The sequence below is a fragment of the Ochotona princeps genome, chromosome 8, assembly GCF_030435755.1.
Source record: "Ochotona princeps isolate mOchPri1 chromosome 8, mOchPri1.hap1, whole genome shotgun sequence".
In the NCBI taxonomy this organism is placed as follows: domain Eukaryota; kingdom Metazoa; phylum Chordata; class Mammalia; order Lagomorpha; family Ochotonidae; genus Ochotona; species Ochotona princeps.
Genome location: NC_080839.1, coordinates 46,481,178 through 46,503,208, shown reverse-complemented (window position 1 = coordinate 46,503,208; position 22,031 = coordinate 46,481,178). Strand labels below are relative to the sequence as shown.

At 42.3% G+C, this 22,031-nt stretch overlaps 1 protein-coding gene across 6 annotated transcripts in view; it reads left to right on the top strand.

Annotated features, from left to right (window-relative positions):
* Positions 1–22,031, top strand: part of EXOC6B (exocyst complex component 6B) — a 584,809-nt gene that overhangs the window by 31,939 nt on the left and 530,839 nt on the right. For 3 of the 6 annotated variants that reach the window (XM_058667963.1, XM_058667967.1, XM_058667966.1), the window contains exon 1: positions 3,843–4,064. The exons of 1 other annotated variant lie outside the window; for it this stretch is intronic. In XM_058667963.1, coding sequence (XP_058523946.1) covers positions 3,952–4,064 — 113 coding nt within the window. In that variant the 5' untranslated portion in view covers positions 3,843–3,951. Of the gene's footprint in view, positions 1–943; positions 1,037–3,842; positions 4,065–22,031 lie in introns of those variants that run through there. 2 more of the 6 variants (XM_058667965.1, XM_004582805.4) reach the window with 2 other exon arrangements.

The window sequence follows — 22,031 nt, the reverse complement described above, 5'->3', positions numbered from 1 at the left end:
ATATATCTGACTTTGTAATAAAATAAATAAATCTTTTTTTAAAAAAGCGAATGCATCTTAAAAAAAAAAGAAATAAGATAAAGAAGAGATGACAGAAAAAAGCATGGAGAGTGTTGATATCAGGCTTTCTTCATTTGAGCTCTGCTCAGATAGCTTTGTTGATTAGCTCCTGGTTCTGGGGGTGAGGGAATCTCAAGAAAACAGCTGACATTAGAAAGAGGTTAGTTTAACCATGACCGTACATATCTGGTCAGCACACACCAGTCTGCTTCCTCTGATGGCTGGAAATCTAAGGGAGATGCTACAAAGGGTGCCTGAAGGGGCCCTCTATTCGGTATTGCAAGAGATCTCTAGAAATATAAAAGGCTCCAAACTCCCTGTGCTCCTCCTACATGTGCCTGGCATTATTTCAGCATGAGTAATGAAATAAAATGAGAACAGCAAGAGAATCTGTGGAAACATACAGGTTTAACAACTTGCTTCCTCGAGACCAGGACTTGCAATGTATTCTCCTTGCTATAGGTTTGTTTTTAATAGTAGTTCACAACTACTATTTTAACCTTATCTTTAATAGAACATTTAAAGTAAAATATTTCATTAATTTGAGAGAGAGAGAAATATTTCATTTGTAGGTTCACTCCTGAAATATAAGCAAGTCTGGTTGGGCCAGACTTGTTACGGAGTGCAGCCAGTGATTGCTGCTTCACCTCTCCTTGTATACTCTTCCATCCACGTCCTAATTCTCCTAATTCATGTTGGATACAGATGAGTCCAATTAGTCTTTTTAGCTACAAGCCCAGTTTCTGTTTTGGCCCATCCCAAAGAGCACCAATTAACTCCTTAACTCACAACACTTAGGTTTTCTCTCCTGCCCATCTGTTACTCACTTATCAACTAAGAGGGGATGGTATTGCATTATTGCGTAACCACGCCCCTCACAAGCCCCTTTAAAAGGCCCATGAAGCGGGGCTCACTCTCTTTCTGGTCAGGTGTTTCTATTACTCTGGCACCTCGACTCTTGGCTGACCCAGGACAGGTAATCCCCTGAGCATGGTCCCTGTGTACTGCTTAGATGGGACAATGGATATAATATTGTTGTTTCTGGTTTGTGTGCTGTCAGGAGTTCCAGGAGAGGTGAGGCCTAGCAGTAGTAGAATGTGGGCAGAGAAGCCAAGGAAAGGTGAATGTCTGCAACTTTGTAAGTGTGTCCAGGTTATTCATTGCATGTCTCTTAGGATAACTTATATTGCTGGGGAAGCTGGGACATAAGTCTTCAGCTTAACGGATGGACTTAAGGATAATGACCATTTGTTCCCCTTTGGATTTTGATTGGTTGGATTGCCGTATGGACTTGTGAACTGCTATTTCTAGTATGTTCTATTACCAAGCTTGGTTAATAAAGGCTCCTTAATAAAGCCTTAGACATGTCTGGTGTGATCTCACTCGCACCCTGTAACAGTCTCAAGCCAGAAGCTGGGAATTCAGTCCTAGTCTCTCACCTGAGTTCAAGGATGCATGTTCTTAAGCCATTACCTGCAGCCTCCAGTGCTCTACATTAGCAGAAAGCAGAGCTGAGATTCAAACTCAGATACTCCAACATGTAATGTAGACATCCCAAGCAATGTCTTAACTCTTGTGCTGTTTGCTTCAATAGCTACTATTTTTATAGAAAAAGCCATACAAAAAGAGGCAAATAATTTCCAAAGTGTGAATGATGCGTAGTTACAAACTACTTTCCTTCTACTTCAGGCTGTGTCCTTACAGACCTTCTCTTGGTTAAGTTTTGGAGTATTCTCCCAGACATAATTCTATCTGTTTAATATTTTCTGTACACATAATACACATAAAGAGCATTCTTTTACAAAAGGAAATAGGAACGTAGTCTATCTTGTTTCATGCCTTGCTTTGTTTCCATTCAGCACTACAATTTGGAGTTTTTAAAATTTGAATATAATCTTTTGGTTTTGCTTTTTATCCCCCTTTTACAGATTTATTTTATTGGAAAGGCAGATTTAGAGAGAGAAGGAAAGACAAAGAGAAAGGTCTTGCATCTGCTGGTTCATTCCCCAAGTGACCGCAACGGCCAGAGTTGAGCCCGTTTGAAGCTAGGAACTAGGAGCCTCTTCCAGGTCTTCCACATGGGTGCAAGGTCCCAAGGCTTTGGCCCATCCTCTACTGCTTTTCCAGGCCACAAGCAGGGAGCTGGATGGGAAGTGGGGCAGCTGGGACTGAACCAGTGCCCATATGGGATCCCAGCATGTGCAAGGTGAGGATTTAGACTACCACATTGGTCCCCTGATATGATTTTTTTTTTAAAACAGAAAGATTTATTTGTTTGAAGTAGCCACACAGAGAAAAGACAGAGGGAGAGACATTTCTTCCATCTACCGGTTTACTTCAAATGGCTGCAATGGCCAGGGTTGGAAGCCAGAAGGTCTCCCATGTGGGTGGCAGGGATCCAAGCACCTGGCACATATTCTGCTGCTTTCCCAGATGAATTAGCAGGGATCTGAATTGTAGTGGAGCAGCTGGGACTTGAATGGGTGCCCATATGGGCTGCAGATATTGCAGGTGGTGGTGGAACATGTGGATTTACCATGGCCTCAGTGTATCTGTCTTCCTTTGGTGCAACATTACTGGTTGCTCTGGCTCCAAATCTTGGAGTAATACCTAGCCTTCTTTTAAATAGTAAATTCTTCCAAAGTCTCCTTTGTCTGTTTTTTTTTCTTTTTTTCATTCTCATCACCAGTTCCTGGTTTAGGCCTTTTCATCTCTTACAGTGTCTTTCTATTAGAAAAGTTCTCCACTGATGCATTTCTTGCACACATGCTGTTGGTCAAATTTTTATTCTGATTATGTCAGAAGCCTTCAGCAGTTTCCCATTCACAGCATTACACAAAAACTCAAGCATCCATGAATAAGTCTGATTTAAAAATTGTAACCTAAGGAGTTTATGAAAGGCAGATGCTTGGATAAGAATCCCTAGGTTTAGGACCTCTAAGCCGATACTTGCTTATGGGCGGGAAGGAGGATGAGAGGAAAAGAGGTCTCCTATGTATGTGGCAGGAATACCTTCACTCGGGCCATCGCTGCTGCCTCTCAGGGGCTGCCTTAGGGGAAGCTGGATTCAGGAGCTGGAGCTGCGCCTCAAACCCAGGTACTCTGATATGGGATGCAAGTGGAGTCTTACTTGCAGTGCCAAACATCTGCCATTTTAGTCTGTATTTAAAGTTTCAGCTGCTGCAGTTGGTTGTTGGATCTGTGGAAACATTAGTATAAACTATAACTTTCTTAGCCTAATCCTTGAGACTCCTCAGGATTTCTCTGCAGGCTACCTTTCCATCCCTGTCTCTTAATACTGCGTTTTTATAAGTCCGTGCAAATGGCATCTTGTTGCCACACCTTCCAGTTAGTTACACCTTTTAAGCTTCTAAACCTTCACAACCGGAAGTGATCCCTGGCCTCAGTTTTCCAAACCATCTTGCGTCCACGTTCTGCTCTTGTGTTAAAGGTTTGGATTCTCCAGCTCTTGATCCCGAGATCACAGGAGGAGCGATCAGCAGGCATATTGTTTGTCCTTTCCTGCTATTCATGCTTGCTGGGTCTTTGTGACAAAGATGTTCTATAAGAATTTGTGGGGTTAGCGACATCCTCTGACTTCATTGTCATTGTATGTGCAATGTCATTGACTGTTGCTGGCTTGTGTTGGGCTTTCACTGGGTAAATGAACAAAACCCAGCCTAGTGTTGTCCCGAGAACTACAAGTCCCAGTGGACACCGCGCGGAACGCCGCTGGGCGCGGTGAGGTAAGGGGGCGTGGTCACTCCGAGGGAGGGGTCGTCCTGCGGGTAGCTGGAGGCTGGGGCGGCCGGGAGCCTGCGGTGAGGGAGTGAGGGAGCTAAAGGTGAGCCGAGCCGAAGGAGGGGACGCGCTGCGGGACGCCCCCAGTCTATGGAGCGGGGTAAGATGGCGGAGGCGGAGAGCCTGGAAACAGCGGCAGAGCACGAGAGGATCCTGCGGGAGATCGAGAGCACCGACACGGCCTGCATCGGGCCCACGCTCAGGTACCCCCGGTACCGGCGCCACCGACGGGCGGGCGCGGGCGGGACGGGGCGGCAGGTTCCTTTGGGTCCAGTGCCGGCCGCCTGTAGGGCCGGCGCTGCCCCTCCTCTTGGAGGGACCCGCTAGTGACCTGTATGGTGGTGAAGCGTCCTGTATGCTGGAAGGGTCCCTTCCCCTTGGATCGATCGATCGTCCGCGACTCGGGAGGCGCCTCCCGTCTGCCTCACGGCCGGGCAGCCTTCAGGCTCCCTCCCAGGCTAGCCCAGCGCCCCGGCAGATGGTGGCTCCTAGCAGCTCTTCCCCCTGGGAACATCACCCGGCTCCCTCAGACCTCGTCCCGCCCCAGACACAAGTCTGCTCTGTAGATCAAACAGTTTTTACTGCACAGCGTGTTGCTCGGAATTAAACTGCTGTCCCGCAATCACAGCCGCATCTCAAACGGCTATCTGAAAAAATCCTAGGCCACCTAAGGAATAAGGAAGTTTCCCTGGACCCCCGCACCCCTCTCCCGAGGGCTGATGCTCCTTTAACCCCTGTGGAAGGCTGGCCCCTCTTTCAGATGCAGCCTCGCAGAGGGAACACCTTACCACATCCTGGTCCCCCAGTTATGGGCATGTACATCCCCTCCCTTCCAATTTTAGCTGGAGATGTCAAAATGAACCCCGGACCACCTCACTTAAACAAATTTAAGTAGCACTTGTTATGCACCGTGTGACACATGGTATGACGTGATTTACACATGTAACTTATTTAAGCCACAAAACCATCTTATTAGGCAGGTACTGTTATTACTTTCATTTTATAAAGGAGGCAAGGAGAGGTTATGGGACTTGTGTAAGGTCATAAAGTGCGGGGTGTGGGGGCTCGGGATTCCTGCGCAGGCAATCTGAGTCCAGGCTCAGCCCCCACTGCTGTGCTTTCTGGTGGTGATCACTTATCAAGCGGAGTTTTTGAACCACTTTCCCTTGCTCTTTAGTTTACCAGTGCCCTAGAGTTAACTCATCCTCCTCCGTTCCTGTGGCGCATTCTGACCTCCGTGCAGCCAATAGACAGAAGAATTCTTGCCTTCCTGGTAGTCTTGAGTCACTGCCCCTCCCCTGGAGAGTTATTACTCACTGCCTGCTGTTTCATGGGAAAAGCCACCTCTTGGGAGACCGATCAAGGCAGGGCCGGCTGGAGACTTAACTCTTCATCCCCACCTGCACATCCTCTTCAGGGCACACTGTTGGCGCTGTTCACCAGGGCCATCCCTGGACATAACTGTCCTCAGCAGGTTGCCCTGTATCCTTCTGGAGTGACTTTTAGCCCCCATTTTGGACCAGTTCTTCCACACAGTTGCCACACAGATTCTCTCCACCCCTACTCTCATTGTGCTAGCATTTGGACCACCATGCACCTCTCCTGTCTTATTATCTTAGCTCTGAAGGATCAGTGATTCTCATTACAAGTATACTATGAACAGTCAGGGATACTTATTCATAAGTATATTATTAACAGTTATCCATTTTTTCCCCATAAGATGTTAGTGGAGTTGTTGCTCTAAGGGAATTTTGAATAAAGAAGCTTTAGAACCTTTACAATATCCTAACAGTTGCTTTTATTCACTGTCTATATTATTGTTAGGACCTTTTTGTTTTTGCTGTGTCTTGTCTTTGTCAGGTAGCTCTAAATCTTGCAGTCATACCTGAGGCTCAAGCATTTGAATGATTATGAATCTAGTATGGGTAGCATCTGCTGTCTTTGTCTTCAAGTCAGCTTGTCCCTGCTCATGTTCATGGTGATGATCTCAACTAGTTTTCTTACCCTTGTCAGAGGCCACAGCTTGCATAGACTTGATGTTTCTGATCCCCAGCCTTACCCTGGGTGCACCTCCATCATCATTATCATCTATTTTTCCATGATAATCACCAAACAGGTTTGATTTAGGCCATAGACTGTCTCAATCGTAAGTCTCAAACTCTTTTACCCTTCCTCATGCTGTATCTTTTCTATTAACATCTTTTTGAGATAGCATTTTTATAGCATCAGATTCTTAGTTGTTCTTGAGATAGGTTTTTTAATTGAAGAATTAAAGATCTTGGATTAACATTAAATTGATAGCAGATATAAGATTAATATACTTGTACCTGAAGTTCCTGTTTTTGGAAAAAAAAAATAGACTGAACTATGTGTCTTCTCATTGCTATGATTTACACATTGTTGCTTGTATTCGCTCTTCCTGTGGTACCCGATTATTCTTCCAGTCTTGTCTCTTTTTGTTTGAGGAGGCACAGTAGTTGACATCTTAATTATCATGTTCCTTTCTTATTTTAGTCTTAAACTGTACTTACACTATTGGTAGATTCACATGTGTAATAAGGGCGTGATGTTTTTATTGTAATTGTGAAAGGCCAGGCCATCTTTACATATAGAATTTGTTGCTTTGCATGTTCTTTTGGGGAAAAAGCCATCTTTTTCTTCTTCATCTTTAAAAAAAAAATTTGTTTTCATTTGAAAGGCAGACTTAAAGAGAAAAAGAGACAGAAAGATCTTCATCCATCGATTGGTTCATTCCCCAAATGGCTGCGATGGCTAGAGCTGAGCTGATCTGTAGCTGACCTAAGTCTGGACCCAGGAACTTCTTCCAGGTCTCCCTTGTGGGTACAGGGTCTGAAGACTTTGAGCCATTCTCTACTGCTTTCCCAGACCATAAGCAGGCAGCTGGATTGCAAATGGAGCAACTGGGATGCAAACTACAACCTATATGGGTTGCTGGTGCTACAGGTGGAGGATAGGCCTACTGCACTGTGGAATGGGCCCTTTTCTTTATCTTTTATTTAAAAATATTTTAAAAAAATTTTAATATTGTTTACATAGCTGAGAGGGATGCATGTCCATTTGGACGTTAGTTATGGAGTGGTGGGAAATATGTTTCAGTCTTTTTTTTTTTCCCTCTCCTGTGTCTGCAGAGGAGAGGGAGGGGACCACTCCTTGCTGTCAAATTACACCAACACTTGGGAATGGGGAATGGTCACTTGATGACACCGTAGAGACCCCGTTGTAGGGAAGATGGTTCCAAGGGTGTTACTTGAGTGGTTTTGATAGTTCTAAGAAGTAGTTGGTTTTGTTGCTCCAGGGTTGAGGAAACCTTTCCAAGTTCTATTGGTTGGGAAAGTCTACCTTAGTGTATCCACAGACCCAGCAACATGCTACAAAGCTTGGCCAGGAGAATTGTTCAACCTGCCCTGTTTTCCATCCTCTGATGAGGCAGTTAACATCTCCTGTTGTCCTAAATGAGCTGTCTGTCACGTCCCACATGTGCATCTGGAGATGCTATCTACTGTACAGGCATCAGCAACTGAGGAGTTCCAGTCCCAATATAGACACTCCAAGGTCGAACCACACATCCTGAGTTTTACCCTGTGGCCGGAGTCTGAGTCCAGCAGTCTAGTTCGAGGCTCCCCTTCATCTAGGGTGACCTCAAACTTGGCTCTTGTGTATGTCAGCCAGTGCAAGTCAGGTGTGGTCTGTCTGCTGGTGGATGCAGCTGCCTGGTCAGTTCTGTCCCAGTCAGATGGGGAATCAGCCAGACGTGAACCGATGGGTGCTGTGGTCCAGCCTTGCCAGCTTGCCACAGACCCAGTCCCGCCACAGACCCAGTCCCTACACACACCAGTGGGTGCATTGGCCTAGTTAGGGTGATCCTCAACAACCCCCACTATGCCTAACCTCAGCCCTGTTCTTTTTGCTAGGTCATAGCACCCACAGATATGCATGACAGCCAGTTGGGATATGGACTGGTCCTTAGCAGACCCCATACCTGGCCTCACATACACTGACAGGTGCTGCCATTTTGTCCAGACTGGCCAGCTCCAGCCCTAGTTTTTGTGCTCATCAGCGAGGTACAGACTAGCAGGGGAGTGCCCAGTTTCCCTTTCAGGCATATTCCCAGCACTGGATTATTCATCTGCCAGGGCATACTTCAGTCATGCCTGATATGACTCATACCTAGAATTGGCACTTGCCAGTTAGTACTGTGACTTAGCCCAGTTGGCCTGTACCATTCTTGCTCTTGTGTGTAGCCAGTAGGTATGGCAGTCTTGCCCAGTCTGGCCCACCTCCAATGCCAGCTCTCTTGCTTACCAGTAGAAGCAGTAGTTCAGCAAGGGAGTGCTCAGAATTCCCCTACCAGGCTTGCTTCCATCTGCAGAATTGCGTGTGCCAGTAGGTTGTATATCCCAGTCTGAGATCACCCTGCCCAGTCTTGGCATTTACCGGCATATGCTTGCTATAGCTTGGCTCAGCCCTGCCTGCCCCCAATCCCAGCTCTCACCAGTAGATGCAACAGCCTAGTCCAGCCTGATCCAGTCCCCATTCTCATGTGAACTGGCAGGTGTTCTCATCTTACACATCCTAGCTTGCACCCTGTCCTAGCTTTCAACTAGTGCCAATGTGTGCTGTGGACTGACTCTGCCTGGCCTGTCCCCAAACCTGGCTTACACAAATGCCAATGGGTGCTGTAGCCCAGCCTGGTCTAAGCTGCTCCCAGTCTTGGCTGTTATGCTCACCAGCAGGAGCTATGTCTAGCAGGGCAGTTCCCTAAGTTCTCACAGGCTTGTCCCTAGCAATAGCTCTCTCGTGTGCCAGTGGGTGCTGCTATAGACTGACAAAGCTGGTCCCCAGTCTTGACACTCACTGGTGGGTACTGTGGCCTAGCCTAACTGGCTATCACCCGTTCTGGCCCACTGATGGGTGCTGTAGCCTAGTCCAGCCTAGTTCACCCCCAGACCCGGCTCTCATGTGACCCAGGAGGTTCTGTGGCTCATCCTGGCCTGCCCACATCTGTTCTGGCATTTGCGATTGTCCAGTTTGTTCCCCCCCTAGGCTCAGCCCACATGCATGCTGATGGGTACTACAGCCTTGCCCAGTCTGATTCACCCATGGCCCTAGTATCATATTCACTAGTGGGAGCTGTAGCCCAGCAGGGCAATCTTCAGAGTTGCCCTAATAGGCCTGTTCCCAGCCCAGGGACTTATATGTGCTTGCAGAAGTGGCTTGGTTCACCCACAGTCTTAGCTCCTGCTAGCTGGGCATGGCCTGTATGCTCTCCTAGCTTTAATGTGTGCCAATGGATGCTGAGGCCTGGCCTAGCCAGGCCTGTCCTCAGACCTGACCCACACAAATGATGAGTGGTGCAGATTTGCCTGGCCTGGCCTGCTTCCAACCCTGGCTGCTATGCTTCCCACGGGAGCTGTGTTCTAGAAGGGAAGTTCTCCAAGTTTTCCTGCCAGACTTGCCCTATTTCTGGATCTCATGTGTGCCATTGGGGGCTGTGGCCCTGCTTGGCATGATCTGCCCTTGGTTCTGGCCCTTGTGCCAACAGGTGCTGCAGTCTGGCCCTACCCATCCTCCTAATCCCAGCTTCCATGAATGTCAGACAGTATCCTGTCAGGTGAGTTCTGTGGTCCTACCTGGCTTGGCCTATCACTGCCCCAAGCTCTCCATGTAAACTGGAGAGTGCTGCAGTCCTCAGAGGTGAACCCACAATTCCCCTATTGTTCCCAGATCTTGCGTTCTATTCTGGTGGGTGCTGTGGCCCAGCCTGCTGTGGCCCACCCGCTGCTCAAATACTCATGGATGGGTACTGTGGTCCAGCCCAGTCAGGCATGCCCTCCAGGCCCAGCCCCTGCAAAGCCCAGCAGGAGGTAGGTGGTCATGTTTAGTCCAGCCCATTTGGGTGGATGCATTGGCCTGATTCAGAGATGCCCTCCAGTTCTGTCCTGGAAACCACTCCATGTCAGCTACTTTGCCTACCTGTGAGTGCAGTAGCATGGTCTGCCGAAGACCCCAGAAGTCATTGCTTCCCTGTCAAATGTGTCCTAGCAACTCTCATATGATCCCAGACCTCTTCTCTGGGCAATATGCACGCAGACTCCCTCTCCTTCTCTCCTGAGGATGCGTGTTGTGTATCCCACCTGGAGTTCCTTGCCTTCCTCACTTGCGTTAAAGGAGAGAGAGAAAGAGAGAGCGAGAGAGCGAGCGAGCAAGAACAAGCAACCATACTGGTATACTGGTTAAAGTTAATATAAATTTGGCATTAATCAGGCCCAGAATGCCTACCACAACTGGCTGTTCTCCCAGTAGTATAACAGTCGCCTAGATACAAGGTAACCTAGGCAGTTGCCTATAGCCAGCCTTCTACATCTTTTAAAAAGTTATTTTATTAGTCATAGGTTTAATTTTGGACTCAAGATATAAGGTATTCGGATCTATCTTGTTTTTAAAATAGCCTTGATTTTTGATTTGCAATAAAAACACTAAACTGTTGGTTGCAAATCACTCATATACAATAGTTCCATGTTTTTAGTGTGTTTATTTCCTACTAGTAAACTTAGATGTCTGACTTTGCTTTTGGGTAATAGCAGTTAATAAACATTAAAATATATTGCTGCTTGGGCCTGGTGTGATAGCCTTGTGGCTAAAGTTCTCACCTTCCATGCACTGGGATCCCATATGGGCGCCAGTTCTAATCCTGGCAGCCCCGCTTCCCATCCAGCTTCCTGCTTGTGGCCTGGGAAAGCAGTCGAGGACTGCCCAAGGACCCGCGTGGGAGACCGGCAAAAGGCTCCTGGCTCCTAGCTTCAGATTGGCTCAGCTCTGGCCGTTGCAGTCACTTGGGGAGTGAATCAGTGGATGGAAGATTTTTCTGTCTCTCCTCCTCTCTGTATATCTGACTTTCCAATAAAAATAAACAAATCTTTAAAAAAACATGTTACTGTTTAAAATGTAGTTTTGTTGAGCAATATTTTATGTATCATGCAATCAACCATTTAAAGTATGCAGTGAAGTATTTTGTTTACTATATTTAATGTTACACAACATTCACCACAATCTTATTTGATTTTGTTTATCCTTTTTGTTTGAGATGTAGAGAGGAGATCATATCCATTGGTTCACTTCCCAAATGCCCACAATGGCTACGGGCCTGAGGCTGGAGTCAGGAACTCTATCCAGGCCTTCCAGATAGGTGTCAGGAGCTCAAGTGCGTGAGTCACCACGTTTGCCTCCCAGGGTGCTGTAGCAGGAAGCCCTAGTGGAGCCAATACAGGTACTTTCAAATGGGATGCCGGTATCTTAGCCAACATCTGCACATCTAGGTCACATGCCTGCCCTCTCTGCCCACCCCCTGCAGTCTAGTTCTAGAGCATTATTCATCATTTCGAAAGAAATCCTGTACCCATTAGCAGTGATTCTTCATTCTGTTCTGCTGCTCCCCAGACATGGGTTTTTTTATTCTGGACACTTGGGCATTTTGTATAAATGGAATTATATAATGTGCCATATGTATAATTTAGCATAATGATTTCAAGGTTCATCCATATAGTAGCATGTATTAATAATTCCTTTTATTGCTGAATAATACTTAATTGTGTGGATATGAATGTACTACATTTATCTTTCCATTGGTTGATGGACATTTGGGTTGTTTCATTGTGGGCCTATTAGGAACAATGCTGCTGTGACCATTTGTGTATTTGTTTTTGTGTAAGTATGTGTTTTCATTTTCCTTGGGTATATATGAAAGTAGAGTTAAATTTCTAGGCCACAATAACTCTGTTTAACATTTTAAGGTGTTGCCAAATGTTTTTCAAGGAGTCTCTACCACTTTGTTTGTACCATAAAGCGTGAGGTTTGTCAACACCTAGTATTTTTTGATTTTAGCCATTCTAGTGACTGTGAAGTTGTATGTCATTATAGTTTTTTAAAATATTTATTTTATTTTTATTGGAAAGTCAGATATACAGAGAGGAAGAGAGACAGAGAAAGCTCTTTTATCCACTGAGTCACTCCCCAAGTGGCTGCAACAGCCAGAGCTGAGCCAATCTGAAGCTAGGAGCTAGGAGCCTTTTGCCGGTAGCCCACGTGGGTGTGGCTTTGGGCTGTCCTCAACTGCTTTTCTAGGCCACATGCAGAGAACAGGATGTGAAGCGGGGCCACTGCGACACGAACTGGCACCCACAATTTTCTTTAATGATCTTTTTGTAACTTTATTTTTTACTTTTAGGTTGGTTATTCAGCCTGAGTTAATTTTTAATGTGTGATGTAAGAAAGGCTGTCCAGTTTCGTTCCTGAGCATGTAGCTGGCCATCCATTTGTTCTGGCACCATTTATTAAGTGCCATTTCTTTGATCTTAGCATGAAATTCCAATTGTTTTTTGGTGAAATTTGACATTCATAACCCTATCATTGAGTTCGTTTGTTGTTGCAGTTCAGCCTCGTCCCCTTTATTTAGGGAAGAGGGTGCACAGTTTTCAGCTGGATGTTTTTTACCTTCTTTTCGACTCAAATGCCACCTCCCAATACAGTAATCACATTATCATTACAATACAGGATCATTAATAAAACTATTTTGGTTTTACATTCTTAAAGTTGCTAATGATGTAATGATTGAGTTAATCCTACACTGAAATGAAGCCATCTTCCATAAACAAAGTGATAAAATTATTGCATCGTTTTGTGTAATGTGTCAGAATTGAGATGTTGAGCAGTGATAACATTTAATTTTTTTGGTTTGAAATGGAGTTGTTGGTACAAACTGAATTGAACTGAAGCACTTGAGACCCAAGGTGATGATGGGTTATCTATCAGAGTGTTCCTCCACGCTGTGAGAAAGAAAAGAAAAACCATGTTTTGTGAGTGAAATCATTATATAGCAAGGAAGACATTGCTGCAAGACAAACTAATATTTAATAGTCTTTGTTTTAGTATCTGTGTATTTTTAAATTAACTTGAAAAAATTATTTGAAAGAGAGCAAGTTACTCTTTTGTTCATTCCACAAATTCTCACAACAACCAGGCTTGGGTCATTGTTGAAGCCATATGCCTGAAACTTAGTCTGGGCCTCCCATGTGGGTGGCAGGGATCCCAGGACCTAGCCCTTCACCTGCTGCCTCCCTGGTGTGTATTACTACAAAACCTGAATCAGAAGCAGAGCTGGAGCTTAAACGTTGGCGCTCTGACGTCTGATACAGCTGTCCGAAGCAATGTCTTCACTGCAGTCCTAGATGCCTGCCCTCCAATATTTCAATTAAGGAGAATTCAACTGAGAAATAGCCAATAGGGGCTCGGCATGATGGTCCGTTGGCTAAATCCTCATCTTGCACGCTTTGGGATCCCATATGGGCGCTGGTTTCTGTCCCTGCTGCTCCACTTCCCATCCAGCTCTCTGTGGCCTGGAAAAGTGGTAGAGGATGGCCTTGTGCCTTGGGACCCTATGTGGGAGACCTGGAAGAAGCTTCTGGCTCCTTGCTTCAGATCGGTTCAGCTCTGGCCATTGTGGCTGCTTAGGAGAGTGAACCAGTGTATAGAGTATCTTTCTCTTTGTACTTCCTTCTCTTTGTACATCTGCCTTTTCAAGAAGAATAAATAAACCTTTAAAAAGAGATAGCTAATAATAATGTGATATTGTAATGTTCTGTTAAAAATGTATTTTGTGATGTCATATGTCATAAATTATTTACATTTCTGGACATCTGCAGAATGATAAACATTGTTTACACATGACTTAGCATGAATATTTTATACTCTATTTTGACTGCTTTTGGAGGCAGTTAATTCCATCTCTAAGTTAGTCTCAGCTGCTTTCTTGTCTTATTCTGGTTATCTTGCAGTTGGTCATTCTTTGATAATGTCTTATTTTAGAAATAAATGAGATAGCTTTTAAAATCTATATGATTAAAAAGATATACCCTTAGATATATCAGTGGTGAGGAAATAAGGACAAAGGCAAAGTAAAGTCGGGAAGGAGACTACAAAGTGTAGATTGATGGCAGATAGGGGAATCACATCTGAGGGCCACTATGAGGTTGGCTAGTTTCCAGCAGCTAGTGCAAAAAGAATTATTTGAATTTGGTGATAGAAAATAAAAAAAAAATTAGTTACTTAGAAGAAGCACTATTTTTGGTTTGGTTTTTCCCATGTGTTCTAACAAAGAAGGTCCATTTTGATCTCACTGTATTTCCACACAGTAAATGTGGCAATATGTGACATCCTGTTTCTGCTATTGTCCTTTAGTGAAGGCATATGGCATCACCAGCGTACAGTTTAGTAAAAACTGTTCTGCTAGAAGCCGAAGTAAAGTGGTCCAAGAATGCATTTCTCTGCTGTTCTTGGCTTACTCAAAGCATGGATTTTGTGATACTTTAAGTTGAAGCTGGAAGTGCCTTAACCATCCCCTTTGAGATCCCTGACCACTGAAACACTTAGAAAAAGATGGTAAAATGCTTATGTGTCCAATCTCTGCAGTTTTTCATCAGGAGCATAATATACACTGTTATATTAGTGGATTCATCCTAAGCACAGCTTTTGAGTAGTCAAGCTTTATGTGAAGTGTGGGTCAAGATTACAAATTTTTGAACCTTTTTTTTGACTGTATCTGAACATACCGTTGTTGAGCTTTTGGTTCAGTATATAGCACATACCCTAAAAGTAAAGCAGCTGAGGATAGGATGAACATATTTTATGAAAGCTGAAAAATTTATATAAGCTACCTTTTGCTCCAAAAGAAGAGAGATGAGGCAGATTACACAATGAATAGGGCCAGGATTCTTCCCTCAGTGTAATTTGAGATTAGTTTTAGACAGAAATAAAGGGCATTAATGCTACAATAATTCTATTTGGCTCACTGTTAAGTTTGATATTTTTTTTTTCTTAAAAAAAAAAAAAACTTTCTTTGACCATTTGAAGCATTGCCAAAAAGTAAAGTAGTCAGATAATTTGCTTGGGGCTGTATAATTTGGAAAGTAAAGTGACTGGAAAATATGTGCTTTCTTAAGTGCGATATTTACTGTGAGTGCTTGGAATCCACCATATTCTAGACTTAAAATAAAAAAAAAATTAGGTATGTTAATTCTTAGTAGCACAATGATTGATAAAAGAACTTCAAGCATATGACATATACTTAATGCTTGTGTAGCTGCAATTTAGAGCTTTCTGATAGACATTACCAAGTGTAACCTCTAAACATACAACAATTATTATGATGCAACCAACTAGATTACCTTCATGTGATTCATGATGATTCATAAGGCCTATTTCAACACCTGCCTGTCATTCAGTGGGTTGAAGATCATCCCATTAGTATGTACCTTGAGTTGTAGTTAATTTATCTTTAGTTATTTCTGTGGTTTGATAATCAGATTGATCATTAGATAAAATCCAAAATGACAGTAACAAGCTCTGAGACCATTTCTGTCATTTGAGTGTGTAGATCCTTCCAGTGACTAGAACTCTGAATGTTCTAGTAAATGGTAGATAATTGGTGAATCTGTTTACTGAAAATGATGATTTTAATTCAGATATAGTCTGTCTGTCTTTAGAGTTTCTGCTTAAAATGCTTGAAGAAACATAGCTTTTCAATTTTTACCTTGTTTTGTCATAGAGATGGAACATGAAATGTTGTTTGACCCAAGCACATCTCTTTTAGTACTAGGATATTCGAAGTGGAGCCACTGATGGACAACTTGCACATCCCAGCCAAGTCTCTTTCTTTGTTTTTAGTATCTTTACTTTGGAAGCTCACTTCTCTTTCTTCTTTGCAAATTAAGCCTGTGTTTCTTTCCCCTTTTTTTCTTTCCTTTGTATTTCCCTTTCACTTCCTGTAGTTTAGAAGGCACACATTGTTCAGTGAAATGACTAAGCAAGAAGGAACCATCACAGTGTACCCAATTCCTTACTTCCTGGGAAGTTCTGGTGTTAATAAGGAGTACAATGGCAATGACCCTGTTATGAATTGATGTTATCAATAGTTTTATAAATGAAGAAAAACAGCAGTCATTGGGCTTGATTGAATTTATGCCACAAAACATTTCTGGCACAACATTTGATTTAATAATAGATGTGTTTATTTTTGCTTTGCATTTATTTTTGCTCTCCCTGCCCAGGTTGTTAATGTGTAAAAGTTTAGGTTCTTGCTTCTAAATCTTTCCTCTTTTCTCACTATGCATTTAGTATGGTAATAATTTTCCTTTCTGTGCTGCTTTCCTTGTGTCCCACAAGTTGTGATGTGTTTTTATTATTTACTTCGGTATATATAATATGTATATAAATATATAAAAATATATGTTTTAAATTTTTCCTGTTGGATCTGCATATTATTTGGAAATATGTTGTTAACATTCTAAGTGTTTGAACATTTTATGTTTCTATTACTGATTTCTTTTTTTTAAAAGATTTATTTATTTTTATTACAAAGTCAGATATACAGAGAGGAGAGACAGAGAGGAACATCTTCCGTGTGATGATTCACTCCCCAAGTGAGCGCAACGGCCAGTGCTGTGCCGATCCAAAGCCAGGAACCTGGAACCTCTTCCGGGTCTCCCATGCGGGTGCAGGGTCCCAAGGCTTTGGGCCGTCCTCAACTGCTTTCCCAGGCCACAAGCAGGGAGCTGGATGGGAAGTGGAGCTGCCGGGATTAGAACTAGCGCACATATTGGATCCTGGTGCATTCAAGGCGAGGACTTTAGTCGCTAGGCCACGCCGTCAGACCCTATTACTGATTTCTAATTTGATTTCATTGTGGTTGTAAAACATACTGCAAACAGCTTAAGGTCTTTCAAATTTATTAAGATTAGTGTTATGGCTCAGGAAAGTCTTTAATGGTATGTGCTCTGTGGGTGTATTAAAATACTGTGCTTTCTGCTATACTTGGTAGAGAATTTTATAAATGTTGATTAGCTATTATTGGTTGCGGGTAATCTTTTTCTGTATTCCTACTTGTTTCCTATCTGAGGTATTAAAACCTTTGTATGTAATGGAAGATTTTTCTATTTCTTGTTTCAGATCAGTTGGCTTTTGCTTCACGTTTTTAGCAGTCCTGTTATTTGGTATATACACATTTAAAATTTTACTTCTTGGTAGATTGATCACTTCATTCTATAATAAAATTCTGCTTGCATTGAATATATTAATTTTCCTTTGTTTAATATGTGCATGTAGAATCATTATCCCTTTGTTTTAAGCTGACTCTCATTATATTTGAAGTGAGTTTGTCAATAGACTATAGTTGTGTTTTAAAATTTACTTTGTCAATCTTTTAATTAGTGTATTTAGACCATTTATATTTAATATAAATCTTGACATCCTAATGCTTAAGCCTGATGTTTTATTTTGATTTTTGCTTATTCTTTCCTGTTTTTGGTTTGTTTTCTTTTTCCTGCCCTCCATTGGGTTACTTAAACTTTTTAATAGAATTCCATTTTTGTTTATTTATAGTATTTTAGAGGATACATTTTGGATAGTTTTTTTTAAAGACTTATTTCTTTTCCTTTGAAAGGCAGATTTACAGAGAGAAGGAAAGACAGGGAGAAAGATCTTCCATCCTCTGGTTCACTCCCCAAGTGACTGCAATGGTCAGAACTGAGCTGATATGAAGCTGGGAACCAGGAGCTTCTTCTGGAGCTTCCATGCAGTTGCAGGTTTTCAAGGCTTTGGGCCATCCTCTATTGCTTTGCCAGGCCACAAGCAGGGAGCTGGAAGAGAGGTGGAGTTGCTGGGATATGAACCGTTCTCCATATGGAATCCCGGCACATGCAAGGCGGGGACTTTAGCTGTTAGGGTACTGTCCTGGGCCCCCTTTTGAATAGTTTTAAAAAGCAGTTTCTCTAGATGTTTTGTGACTTATATGAACTAGTCTACTAGTGCATCTTTTGCCCAGTTGGAGTGAAACCCTTTTCTGTTTTTCTGTCTTTGTACGATTGCCTTTTTATAATCATCTTAATTGTTTTCTATAGCAACATTTAGAATCAAATTAGACAATTTTTTTGCTGTAAGCATTCTTCGTTTGGAAAACTCAGGACAAGTAATGGCTATTATTTTTATCCATTTTTTTTGTTTGTTTTTGTTATCTTCCTGATGTTTCAAGAGCCTTCCTTTAAAAAAAAAACCATTTCCTTCCTGTTTGTAGAGCTTCCTATAGCCATTCTTTTTAAAGTAGCCTTGCTGCAATGAGCTTCTTGTTACAGTAGAACAGCTTAATTTTCGCTCATTTGAGAATGTCTTCATTTCCTCTTTACTCATGAAGTATATTTTGGTCGGGTAGGATTCTGGTGTGCTAGTACTTCTTTTTGAGCACTTGAAAAATGCTGTGCCATTTCCTTCTGGCCTCCATGGTTTCTGATGGGATATTTTCTGTCAGTCAGGTTATGTTTTCCTTGATTGAAAATGTCTCAGTTTTTCCTGATTGCTTTTGAATTTTTTGTTCTTAGTTTCGGGAGTTTAATTATGATGCATTTTGGCATAAATTGCTTTGAATTTCATCTGGTTAAGGTTTGCTCAGGTTGTTTGCATCTGTAAGGAGAATGATCTTAGCCTTTATTTGTATACTTTCTTGCTGTGTTCTTCGTCACCTGAGCCGCTGGGTTGCTTGGAACAGTCCAGTACTCCCTAAGGCACTGGTTAGTTCTCTCAGGTCGCTGGCTGTTTCTTCTGTCACCTCTGCCTCATTGAGCCCATCCCTGAGAATAATGATTTTTTTTTTTTTAATTTGAAAGGCAGAGTTAGAAGGAGGAAGGAGATTTGAGGGGAAGTTGCGGAGGGGGTAAGATACCTCTTCCATCTGCTGGTTTAGAGGGAGATAGGAAAACAGAGATGGATCTTTCATCTACAGTTTCACTTCCCTAATGTCTGCTAACAGAGTGAGACCATGTTGAAGCCGAAGTCCAGAGCTTCATCTGGGTCTCCCACAATAGTGCAGGGATTCTAGCATTTGAATCATGCTGCTTTTTCCAGTTACATTAGCAGAGAGCTGGATTGAATGTAGAGCAGCTGAGTCTTAAGCTGGCATCCATACCAGATGCTGATGTTGAAATCAGATGCTTAATCCACTATACTACGATACCAGTCCCTTAGGCATCTTAACTTCTGTGCCAAACAAGTGCCGTATAATTTTTTTAAAATGGGAATCACTGTGCATTTGATTATTATCTATTTTGTTCTATTTACTAATATATAAATAGCTCAAGTGTTTTTATAATCCAAATATTTTAGCCTTACTTACAATAAAGACATTCATTTGGAAGGCAGAGTCGGGGAAAGAGAGGGAGTGAGGGTGAGAGAGCAAGAGCAAACTTTCTTCTGCTGGTTCACTCCTCAAGTGCCTCCAGCAGCCAGAGTTGGACCAGGCTGAAACCGGAAGGCAGATATTTCAGGACTCCATTTGAACCTTCAGCATGGGTGGCAGGGACCCCAGTTACTTGGGCTGTCATCTGCTACTTCCCAGCGTGAAGTTGTTAGCAGGATGCCAGATTAGCAGTGAAACGTGTGATGGCTGAAGTACCTGGGCCCTTGCAGCCCACATGAGAAACCTGGATGGAGTTCTGGGCTCCTGAATTCAGCCTGACCCAGTTTTGGCTGTTGTGGCCTTGAGGTGGGTGAACCAGTGGATGAAAGATCACTGTCTCTTCCTTCCTCCGTTTACCTTGTTAAATAAAAAAGAAACAAATAAATAACTGAAATGATTATATAACATTATGTATTGTTAGTATTTAAAATGTAGGAAGTGGCCTCCATTCAGATTCCTGCAGTTCCCATATAGCTGGGAACACTAAGTCTTCAAGATTTAAACTCTAAGTTGTCAAATTTGTGTTTTGGACTATATAATCCAGAATTTGCCCTTGTTTTCAGACTTATTAAAATAAGTCAGAAGTTTATTTTACAGGTTAATTCTCCAAAAGAAAAAAAATCTTAGTTGTCATTTTTTTTTCATTTCTATTTCTCACGTCACCATATAAGGTTGGTCAGTAATTTTGTTTTTGCTACTGGACAATCTTGACAGGCCAGGCACTGAGAGAATGAATCCCATGTTACTTGAAATTGATTTTAAGTTACAACAGGTAACATTGATGGTTCAGGAGAGAAGTTTCTCAACTTTTTAAGAGTTCTCTCTAGAAGATTTGTATTTCTTGGCTACAGAGTTGTTTGAAAGACTTTGAGATTCCTTCATTTCATTGTTTTCCTCAACTTGCTAGGATAAGATCAGTCTTCATGGATTAGACCAGATTGTGAACTGGACTAGTTTTTTTTTTTTTTTTAACTTGAAAATGGCCTAGAAGTGAAGAGTAGCTGCAAAATGCAGACTGCTGTATATCTGAGTAGAAATGTGAGCATTCTCTGAAAATTATTTCTTGTGATACTGTTTTTTGTACTATTAGATTTATTTGATCAAATAAAAATTTTAGAGCATTTTCTTTGCAAATCACTGCTTGGTTGTTGTCACCAACTAGGAGTGTCTACATCAGATCCTTATTTATTATGGTGTTCTTAGAGACATAATATACAGTGCTGGCAGCCAGCCCTATTACATAAATAAGTAATTAAGAATGAGATCCATTCAGAATCATATGAAGAAGAATATACAGGAAAATTCCTGATTTTGCTTTCTTTTGTATTAGAATCAGTTGTCAAAGTGACATCACTCTGACGGAAAACCAAGGGTCAGAGAACAATGTGTTCTGTGCTTGAAGTGGGAGCTTTAGGGTTGTATTGTTTTATCATTAGTTAATTATAAAGATGGGATTATAGGTTGTGTGTGTAACTGGGAGGCTCCTGTCAGCCTAACCTCTGTAAACCATATAGACATCTCTTTTTAAAGATTTATTTATTTAAAAGGCAGAGAGAGAGAGAGAGAGAGAGAGAGAGAGAAATTGAGAGACACTCTTCCATATGCTGATGAGAGAGAGAGATATGGAGATACTCTTCCATCTGCTGATTCATTCCCTAAATGACTGCAACAGCCAGTTCTGGATCAGATGGAAGCCAGAAGCCGGGATTCCATCCTGATCTCTCAAATGGTGACAGGAACACAAGTATTTGGGCCATCTTTTGCCTTCCTGGGAGTGTTAGCAGGAAGCTGGATTGAAAGTGGAGGAGCTGGGATTCTAACCAGTGCTTTGATATGGGCTGCTCGTATTGCAGGTGGTACTGTAAAAGTGCTGGCCCCTAGCGTCAGACACCTTGAAGATTTTTAATTCATTGTGGCTGCTTTGTAGCGTTGGGCAGGTTGTAGTCATTTGTAGCTAAGATAGTGTAGATCTACATATTCGTTGTGACAGCTGTCCAGCAGATGGCAGTCAAGTGTCTTTAAGTGGAGAGAGGTTCTTGTGGGTAAGATGCAGACCCTTAAATATTTAAGAGTTTCTTGCAAAACTATAAATGAGAACTCTTTCAGAAGAGTCATTTGTAGATGCAATAATTTTGGGAGCACTGTTGGTATATTTATCCTCTTTCCTGGCTCTATTTTTCTTCACATATTTTCCATATTTTAATTCTGACAGCTTTGTTTTTTCCTTCTTGCCCTGGAGAAGTGAGCTCTTAAGTGAATTTATCATAAAAGTGTTTTGGACTTCTAGTTTGGTATATTTAATTCATTCACAATTGAGCAACTCTGAAGCCTTAGTGTGGATGACCTTGCTATGCAGCGATGACAATGCTTAGATTCAGTTAATAGCCCCATTGTATGTCGAATAAAACTCACATTTTACCAGGGTTGAGTATTACTCACTTGTGATTCTATCAGTGTGTGTCAGCTGGCTTCATTTGTTATTCCTCAGAGTTTCTAGAAGGTTGTCCTGGCTAGTACCAGGCTTTTGATATCATTCCCTGTCTGGAGATTACTGTTGCTATAGTTGGGTTTGGAAATTTTATTTTTCTTTTTGCATCAAGATTAGTCACAGTGCAGGTGGGGTTGCTGTTTCATTTCTTAAATTTTGAGGATTCTTGTTGTTTTGCTCCCCTAAAGTTGTTCAGTGTACAGAATCTCCCTGGAGATTCTGGAAGCTTGCTTAAATTTATTTGGATCTCATTTTTGTCATTCTGACCATACCAGAAGGAGTTTGAAATTGACCTATTGGGTGACCAAGTTTTGAAATCTTTTTTAAGATTTACTTATTTTTATTGGAAAGTCAAATATACAGAGAGGAGGAAAGAGAGAGGAA